The sequence below is a fragment of the Abrus precatorius genome, unplaced genomic scaffold (genome assembly GCF_003935025.1).
Source record: "Abrus precatorius isolate BTA unplaced genomic scaffold, Abrus_2018 Scaffold11, whole genome shotgun sequence".
Lineage (NCBI taxonomy): Eukaryota > Viridiplantae > Streptophyta > Magnoliopsida > Fabales > Fabaceae > Abrus > Abrus precatorius.
This window is the reverse complement of record NW_020874303.1, coordinates 28815348-28824902: the sequence shown is the minus strand read 5'-3', so window position 1 is coordinate 28824902 and position 9555 is coordinate 28815348. Positions and strand designations below refer to the sequence as shown.

Genomic DNA, 9555 nt, shown 5'->3' with positions numbered 1-9555 from the left:
ACAGATTAATACTTATTTTCCTCGGTGCTTCTCTCACATGATCTTTGAATTTTCTTTCTAAACAACTGTTAATAAATTGGACTAATCACTTCTTTCTGTGACTTGTGTCGCATCCCATTGGCGAATTTCAACAATAGCCAGCAGTATACTCCGTGCAAATTGGAACTCGGATAGTTTACATTTCAAAAAGTTCTGCATGACATGCATTGAAATTTGTTTATAGCTGTGTTTATTATTTTATTCTATTATAAAACAAGAAATTTTTAATATTCAATATATTGCAAACACTTTTTATCAAATAGTTGAAGATCCGAATCTATAAATAGATATCAGTTTACGAGCTTCCCTCACCTCACCTCACCTCACCTCATTCCATTATGGCCATCTCTCCAATTTTGTTGTTTGCTATCTTCTCTCTCATTTATGGCAATGGCGTTCTTCCCATTGAAGCTACCCACCATGTTTATAGAAATCTTGAGAGTCTGTCTTCTGATTCCTCCAATCAACCTTATAGAACTGGTTATCACTTTCAACCTCCCAAGAATTGGATTAATGGTATATTTCCAACAAAGTAGTTTTAAATCTTCTTTCTTTATTCTAATTTTCTGTGGCAAATATTTTACACCTCTAACATTGTTTTTTTATTTTGCCTTTTGTGTTTGTCATTTGACATATTATGCTGAAATGGACATCTTTCAGATCCTAATGGTGAGTTCTATTCTCCTTCATTTAAAACATGCATATTTATAGACAATAGATTAAGGTATTTACATGTTTACTCTTAGCTGAAGATGTTATGTAAATGGTTTTTTGTGCAGGACCAATGAGGTACAAAGGACTTTACCATTTGTTTTATCAATACAATCCAAAAGGTGCTGTTTGGGGCAATATTGTTTGGGCCCACTCTGTATCAAAGGATCTAGTGAATTGGACCCCACTAGATCCTGCCATCTATCCTTCTCAACCGTCTGATATCAAGGGGTGTTGGTCAGGCTCAGCCACTATGCTTCCTGGGGGCAAGCCAGCCATTTTATATACAGGAATTAACCCCAACAATCATCAAGTTCAAAACCTAGCCATCCCCAAAAACATGTCTGACCCATTACTTAGGGAGTGGATTAAGTCACCCAAAAATCCATTAATGGCACCAACTACAGGTAACAAAATAAATTCAAGCTCATTTAGAGACCCTACCACTGCTTGGTTAGGCAAAGATGGGTATTGGAGGGTGTTGATTGGAAGCAAAGTAAATACTAGAGGAATGGCAATTTTGTATAAGAGTAAAAACTTTGTTAATTGGGTTCAAGCTAAACAACCACTACATTCAGCTGAAGGCACTGGAATGTGGGAGTGTCCAGATTTCTATCCAGTTCTAGATAAGAGCCCATTAACCATTGGTCTTGACACGTCTATGAATGGTGATAATGTTAGACATGTACTCAAGGTTAGCTTGGATGATACAAAACATGATCATTATTTGATTGGGTCTTATGACACTTCCAAGGATGTCTTCATTCCGGATAACGGATTTGAAGATGACCAATCCATTTTGAGATATGATTACGGAAAATATTATGCCTCAAAAACAATTTTTGATGATGGAAAGAACAGAAGGGTCTTATTGGGTTGGGTTAACGAATCCTCAAGTGTTGCGGACGATATCAAGAAAGGATGGTCTGGAATCCATGTAAGTTGGGATCAAATTATTAGTCCATTTTTTAAATACAATCAAAATCTTCATTAAAAATATAGGCCTTGAACTATTTCTAGTTACATTAGGTTATCGAGCATGGTTTGTGCTATATGGTTTAACATAATACAAGCCAGCTCGTGGCCCATAAGCACAAAGTCAAATTGATCCAATTTTTTAATAAAATCAGTTGGGTAAACTTTGTTCAATAATGCACATACATTTGCAGACTATTCCAAGGGCCATCTGGCTTCATAAATCGGGAAAACAGTTGGTGCAATGGCCGGTGGTGGAAATTGAAAGCCTGCGTGTGAACCCTGTTGTCAACTGGCCCACCAAAGTGGTCAAAGGTGGTGAACTGCATCAAGTTGCTGGTGTTACTGCAGCACAGGTATTCTTTACTTAGTTACAGTCTTGTAAAAGTAATACTATATTTGCAAGAGAAATGCCAACTAATCGTTAACATACTAATTAACACACTTTTAATTTTTTGGAACTTATAAAATTATGAGTGAGACGCGAGTCTCAATAAATTTTAAGCAATAATATTAAGTATGTTAAAAGAATATGTTACTACTATCCCTCATGTCCTTAATATGTAAATTTTTGCATTTATATCAGTGCACAACCATATGCCAAGTTACTTGAACGAAGAAATAAATACAAGAGTAATGTAAATTGCATTATATATATGCTCAATAATGTGTCATAACTTTGACTGGTTTGACATTATAACAAAAAGTACTACATGATTATCTTAAATAAAATGAAATATGACCAACAGACTAAAAGAAATTTAATAATATTATTCCCTATGTAAACATGGATATATACTATTCTTTTGATATTAATCAATAATTAATTTTTCTTCGCAGGCTGATGTTGAAATTTCATTTGAAGTGAAAGAGTTTGGAGAGGCTGAAATATTGGACCATTGGGTAGATCCCCAAGTTCTGTGTGGTAGAAAAGGTGCAGCCGTTAAAGGTGGTTTGGGACCTTTTGGTCTGCTAGTTTTTGCTTCTCAAGGCTTGAAAGAGTACACGGCAGTGTTCTTTAGAATATTTAGATACCAGCATAAAAATTTGGTTCTCATGTGTAGCGATCAAAGCAGGTTTGTCTTTGTCTTCTATCCCTTTCGGTTAACTTCTAAGAAATTTGATTGCTTGTCGACTTGAGATTGTCAAACTTTTCTCTGATATGAAATGTAATACTTTGACAGGTCTTCTTTGAATAAAGATAACGATATGACCACTTATGGGACTTTTGTGGATGTGGACCCTCTTCATGAGAACCTGTCGTTAAGAAGTTTGGTAAGTTGATGTAATTTATGAGAACATAAAGACCAATCAATAACTTTGTTAATAGATGAAAGGTTATTCTTTGGATTGTAGTGGCCCAGCAAAAAATTGCTAGATATATAGTTGTTAGACTTATTTTAAAGATATTATAAAAGCAGAATTTTTAGATGACATGTGTATTACTATTAAATAAAATGTATTAATATGATTTATGAAAAAAATTTAAAATTAATTTGATATCGTAGTGAATGCTTTCTCTTTCCTTTACCCATTTCATAATATTTGCTATTTGTCCAGCTAATGCATAGTTTTCTTTATTCTATTCACAGATTGATCACTCAGTAGTTGAGAGTTTCGGGGGAGAAGGAAAGGCATGCATCACAGCTAGAGTATATCCCACATTAGCAATCAATGATAAGGCACAACTATATGCTTTCAATAATGGAACTGCTGCTGTCAAGATCACAAGATTGAGTGCTTGGAGCATGAAGAAGGCAAAAATCAACTGAAAACAAACATTAACGACTGAAGAGAACCAAATACAGCATTACTGTAACCAATACTTGCGTTCTTTTATTAGTGCCTCCAAATTTTATTACTGTACCGTGACAACTGTGCGTGGTATTCATTTGATAAGAAATGTAAGGAAAAAAATAATGTTTTGTAAACATATTTTTGATAATATGTTATCCATCTAATTCATATTCTTGAAAAAAATATATAATATTCAAGTAACATTAAGATAATCTCTATGTTATTCTTAAATAAGGTGTGACAGAATACAAAGAAAAGAAAAAAGTAAACTGAACATTGTGTAAAGCCACCCCATGCAGACCATGTAGAAGCCTTTTATGGCACCAACTGTTACTAACAGGATATATTGATGCATATTTTGAGACCTTACCATTGCTTGTTTGCGAAAATATGGGAATGCCCTCATTTTGAAAAATAACACATTTGGAGTTGATACACATCTACCAGTGGTGATGGTGTCAGGCATTGTTTATTATGACTACTAAGTATTCGGATTAGAGGATAAACTGTATGGGTCACCTAGTGTTGCAAATGAATTAAAAAAAAGATGGTCAGAAATCCATGTAAGTTGTGGCAATTTTTTCAAGTTAGTGATGTGCTATTTTTCTAAATTCAGACATGATGACATTAATCAGTATTGAACTAACAAATTAGAATAGCTTATTGAGCATGCTGTGTGATGTGTGATTTAATATTGTTACATAAGCCAGCTTTGCAGCCCAAAGTGCTTGTATAGCCTCGGCACTTACTATTCGTGACTTTTCTTTTGTGGACCTATGGCCTCTGCAACCCAATTACCATATATCTTTTGAACAAAAGAAATTAATTGGACAAAAACAGTACAATTATTATCCTATTCTGTGCGTTTAATTCAGGGAACTTGAATTAAGAACAATAATAATAAATAAAAGCAAATATGTTCTTGAGAACTTAACGGATAGAAAGGAATGGAAGGAATAAATTATTGACAATAAGTGATAGGGCACAATTATACGCGGAAACTATGAACAGGTGACATGAAGATCGTAACAAGATTGAGTGCTTGGAACTCGAAGAAAGCACAAATCGATGAAAATATTAACTATTGGATTCTCAATAACAAATATTCAACTTTTCATTAAAAATCATGTTAAGATATATTAAAACATTCTTTCTAACCTATACAACATTTGCATTAAATTTTAGTATTAATGCATTAAATTTTATTATGTTTAATAAAAATTACCTATGTAAAGCTTTTTAATCAAGTGTAATGTTACAGTTATAAAAATTGATATTTTATAAAACATAAAAGTAAATATATTTTTTAATAAAATGTTTTATTTTTTATTCTTTAATCAGTAACCATAGAATATTGTTACTATTTTCCAACAAACTTTATTGTCAAATGCCCGTTAACTTACTTTTCCAATTGATCTCGACTTTTAACGTCAGTTTTGAGGATGATCGTAACATGGTCATCATGATTTATTCCGCCTGGGTTATCTTTAATCAATATGCATTTTGTCTAGAAATAATAAATGTTACTCGGGAGAAATATAGAACATGCATCAAATATGATCCAACCCAACTTTCATCCCCAAACATCTGCATATTACTCAATTGAATTTATTCAGCAAACAGATTAGTCATTACATTGTTACGTGTCTGCACAACTTTCATTGTACAAGAAAATTGATGTGCAATTTAAAAGAAAATGACTTAACGATATACTTCTATATTAATAAACATTAAAAATTATATTAAAATCAGTCATTTTTTCACATTATAATTCAATGGTGTTAAATACCTCTTTTAATAAGTTCAACTGTTAACCAGTTAAACTACCAAGATTTTTTTTAACATGTATAAAATTACACATGATAAAAATATAGTAAATAATTTTTTTTTATTAAAAATTATATAACATTTAATGGTATCAGAATATATATAAAAAATAAATCTAATTAAAATGGCTAAAAACTGAGTTGCTCGCTAAAATTGTTTACTCTGGCCAAACTAATCAAATTTCACCAATCTCCAAGATTCCCTTGATCACTATCATTCTTTTCCAAGTACACTTTTTCACAATGTAATATTTTGGTAGAACAATCACAACAATGCAAGCAGATCTGTACAGTTTCACGCAATACACAATAATATGGACGACGACACAAATATACTTATCACTTTATTTTTATTTTTTTTTCGTAGAACAAAAACCAAAGAGAGAAATATAATCCATATCACAGGGCAACCCAAAGAAACCCAGGAAGAGACCCAAAATATAAGCCCCCAACCCACCACCCAAAAAGGCGCAGACAGTTGCAAATTTTGACTGAATACCCAGAGACCTACAGTAATTACTCCTCTGAAACTAAATCTATCCAGGTCTGTTGCACACAACCAAGCATTACTGCTGCTTGCATTCAGGAGGGCGCTCTGTCGGCTGATATTTACCAGGTGGGGCCCTGTTACCCCTCTGCAGTTTAGAGCAATAAAACATTGTATATAGTAAGAATACAACGTTACCAAACAGTTTCATGGAGTCTGTAGCCGTACCTTATTCTTGATCTTCCCTTCCTTTTCCTCGTCATCCTCGTCGTCATTCTCATCATCATCGTCGTCATCATCTTCGTCTTCGTCCCCATCACCTTCGTTGTCATAATCATCTTCATCTTCTATATCCTCAAAATCACTCTGTGCAGCCTCCCCTGTGAACCATGACACAGCATGAGGAATAATTTTGTCCCGGATTGTTGAACTGCACAAGAACAACAGCATAAACTCAAAACACAAAAATGGTAGAAAACAATCCCATATCACCAAATTCCATAAATGCCAATACTTCCATAGGTTGATATCTGTTTTTTTCCCCTGCCACAAGAGTGGCATAAAAGCAATTATAGTTTAAATGAAACGAATTCATAACATCATTCAGCATAAACAACTTTGCACTCAACTGGTCAAACCACCTTTCAACAAATACTTGAGTTTAAACAAACTAAATAAAAAGACGCAAAACCATAGAACAAATAATGCAATGACAAAAGCTTTCTCTGACTAGGATAGACCAGCAGCTAATAAAGTTAAAGACCAACATATAGACCACAAGATTTAATCACTCAGGTTTAAAGGAGTAAGAATATCACTCAAGTATTCACTACTGACTTACCCAATGTCATAATCATGTTCCATCAAATTCTGAAGCTCTTCAACCTATCCACACAAGCATCAAAGGCAATGGTCAATAACAATCATTTGACAACTTTCCAGTAGATATTATTAGATAGGTATAAATCAGAGACGTACAGCATCATCATCAATATCATCATCATCCTCAGGGACTTGGGGAGGGTTGAAAAAGTTGAAGAAACTTTCACACTTCTCTGTTTTTGTGATGGGTTTAGCATTCTTTGATCCTTTCCTTGGCTTCTTCTTAAGAATCTTTTGTGTCAAGCACTTTCCTGGATGCCACTCAATCTCCGTCCTAGGATGTTTAAATATTAAAAAAAAAAGAGCATATGCACAAAATGAAAACACCCATATAAACATTTACAAATAACGATATTACCTACCCTATTGCTTTCTCTAATATAGGATCATCATCGTCAATCATGTGATATGTTTTTGTTAGCACAGAATTTTTGAAGTAAGGATTAGAATCAAAATAAAACTCCAGCTTGAAGCCCTTAGGATCGTCAATTCTACAACACTTGATATCTTTAAGATACTTGAGAGCCCCCTCATCACGTTCAGTGATCTAAAAGTGAAAAAAGAAATAATAATAATTATCCTACAATCATTCTAACTGATGGAAACTGTAGAATACATATACATAGAATGCACTACCTCTTCAGCCAGTGTTTCATTAGTCTTCATTGCAGTTAGCCAGAAGTTAGGCACTCCTTTCTCTGAATTAAAACGACAATCCAAAATGGTTTCAAAAATGAATATAAATGGCTACAATGGTAAACAAAAGTAAAATAACCTACCTTCTGCATCTTTGTTGGCTTCATCTGGTGCTGCTTCATTTGCAATTCCTTCAACCTCAACCATGCCATTGACAATACCATACCTCTATAGCCACCATATACACAATTCAAAGACAAATTAATTTGTTACCATTGTGAAGCAGTCAATACTTCTGTATGCAAGTTATAAATTAGATCAAATCCCATGAAATATCCTTTTTGAGCAAGAAAATCTCATAAATAAAAAAGATATATGACAAATAGTCAAGGTTCACTGCTCATTGTCAATGAATAGCATACACACACCTTGGTGTAAAGTGGTTCATAGAGCTTCTGGTATTTAGCCTCCAACTGTGATCGCTCCTCTAAAAACTTAGCCTCCAGTTCATCATGTTGGCTCTGCAAATTGAACACCAAATCAGATTTTCATTCTGACCCTCACCGGTGCAAAATTGAAACTTCTAGTACGATAAGGCTACCCACAAGTGCTACTGAGTATTGAACACAAGGACACAAGCATGTTATCTTGAGTGAGCAGTGCATTTCTAACTTCTAAGACATTCTTGAGAGTTGAGAATATTAATTAAACAAATACACTCCCTTGCTTCTTTGAGATAAAAGCGCAAAACAGAGATTAAGCAAGTGCCTACCGTTTTTATTGGGGTTCAAGCATAGAGACAACTCCATCAATTTAATTTTCAACTCAGGAATCAAATTTAAAAAACGAAGGGAAGGAGTGGATTAAATTACAAGATTTGCTATAACTAAATAACCTGAGTATCCCTATAAACAATTAAAATTAGCATACAATCACAGATGAGAATCCACGAGATGGCAGCAGCATCAAACCTGCAGATCTCTGAGAACTTCCACGCGTTGCCTGACTTTGGGTGATAGTGTTTCCAGTATGTCCACATGCTGCCCAGCCAAGAGCTGAAGCTTATCCTGCATAAACAGTAGATATAAAACGAAATTAACAAAAAAAAAAACCATTGCAAACTCACAAAATTAACTCCATGATAATAAGACTGGAATTTGTAATCATTGTCATTGATGGAGAAATAATTCACTCCTCTTGAAATCTGAAAAAAGGTTCACTACCCCTATCCACAAAAAAAAAAAAAAACCTATTGTAATCAAGTATTTTTTTTCTTTTCCAGTAATGCTATTTTCTAGCCAATAACCACAGAACAACTCTTTTGAAACATAAAAAGTCACTAAATAGGTTTCCGCCTCTCCCGACATAACCTTTTTCCATACATTCAATCATGTCTTAAGGACCCAACTTTCTACAAACTGTGTGTTGGGCTTTAAATTCTACCCACTTTCCACCAATAGTTGTAATCAACTTTTTGATAACCGCAATTCAACCTTAAACTCTCATAATTAGGGAGAGGAAAAAACACGATATGCGTTATAAACTTACCTTCAGTGCATTCACGAGACCAGCACGATCCTCAGCACTAAGAGCTACACAAAGCCAAACACTATAATTTAGACCTACTTTTTTCAATCAACCGATAATAATTTCGAATTATATCTACAAACTAGTTCACACAGTTACTAGCGAGAACTTTTTTTGAGAGTGTGAAAAGGAAAAAAAAAGAGTAGAGTCAAAGCCTTATAAGAACGAGAGAGACGAGTGTAGTGATAAGAATGAATAGAAATTGTTGTTGACCAATCGACAATCTGAAAACGATTTAGGAATTCCGATTAAAATTACCAGCAGCGGCAGCGGGAAGATCAGAGCCAAGATCGGACATGTTTGAGGAATTTGTTTGGGAAGGGAGAAAATGAAAAGAAACTGGCGAGGAGGGAAAATGAATGAACGAATAAAAATTGGTACAGAAGCTCTGAAATGTGTCATGCGTGTCTATCTTTGTGTCTATCTTGCGTTTGTTACACGCGACAGTGGAGAGCGTGGGGAGGCACGCTCTTGTTGGCCACAGAGGTACTTGTGCAGTTGGAGTTGGACCCTGTAATATCCTGGGCTTTTTTTTTATTATTATATCCAAACCTGTTTTCAAAAACACAAATATGTTTAAAATTGATGAATTTTCTGTACACTTTATCCATGATT

The 9555-nt window shown here is 34.2% G+C and overlaps 2 protein-coding genes across 4 annotated transcripts; one reads left to right on the top strand and one right to left on the bottom strand.

Annotated features, from left to right (window-relative positions):
• The first annotated feature begins 205 nt into the window (after nt 1–205).
• On the top strand, nt 206–3697 carry LOC113856638 (beta-fructofuranosidase, cell wall isozyme-like). Of its 2 annotated transcripts, XM_027488558.1 has the most exons (7): nt 206–555; nt 700–708; nt 819–1687; nt 1920–2081; nt 2566–2801; nt 2910–3000; nt 3318–3697. In XM_027488558.1, the coding sequence occupies exons 1-7, from the start codon at nt 378–380 to the stop codon at nt 3495–3497; spliced, it is 1725 nt and encodes a 574-aa protein (XP_027344359.1). In that variant the 5' UTR covers nt 206–377; the 3' UTR covers nt 3498–3697. The 2 variants fall into 2 exon arrangements, with proteins under 2 accessions (XP_027344359.1, XP_027344360.1); XM_027488559.1 differs by lacking the exon at nt 700–708 and having other exon boundaries at nt 378–555; nt 3318–3552.
• Nucleotides 3698–5534: 1837 nt separating this feature from the next.
• Nucleotides 5535–9322, bottom strand: LOC113856639 (nucleosome assembly protein 1;4-like). 2 transcript variants are annotated; one of them, XM_027488560.1, is made up of 11 exons: nt 9199–9322; nt 8902–8945; nt 8325–8420; nt 7782–7874; nt 7497–7581; nt 7354–7415; nt 7080–7264; nt 6814–6991; nt 6677–6720; nt 6064–6265; nt 5535–5983 (listed from the first exon to the last, which is right to left on the bottom strand). In XM_027488560.1, exons 1-11 carry the CDS (start codon nt 9236–9238, stop codon nt 5915–5917), a joined length of 1098 nt encoding a protein of 365 aa, XP_027344361.1. In that variant the 5' UTR covers nt 9239–9322; the 3' UTR covers nt 5535–5914. The 2 variants fall into 2 exon arrangements, with proteins under 2 accessions (XP_027344361.1, XP_027344362.1); XM_027488561.1 differs by having other exon boundaries at nt 5535–5972.
• Between the last annotated feature and the right edge of the window lie 233 nt (nt 9323–9555).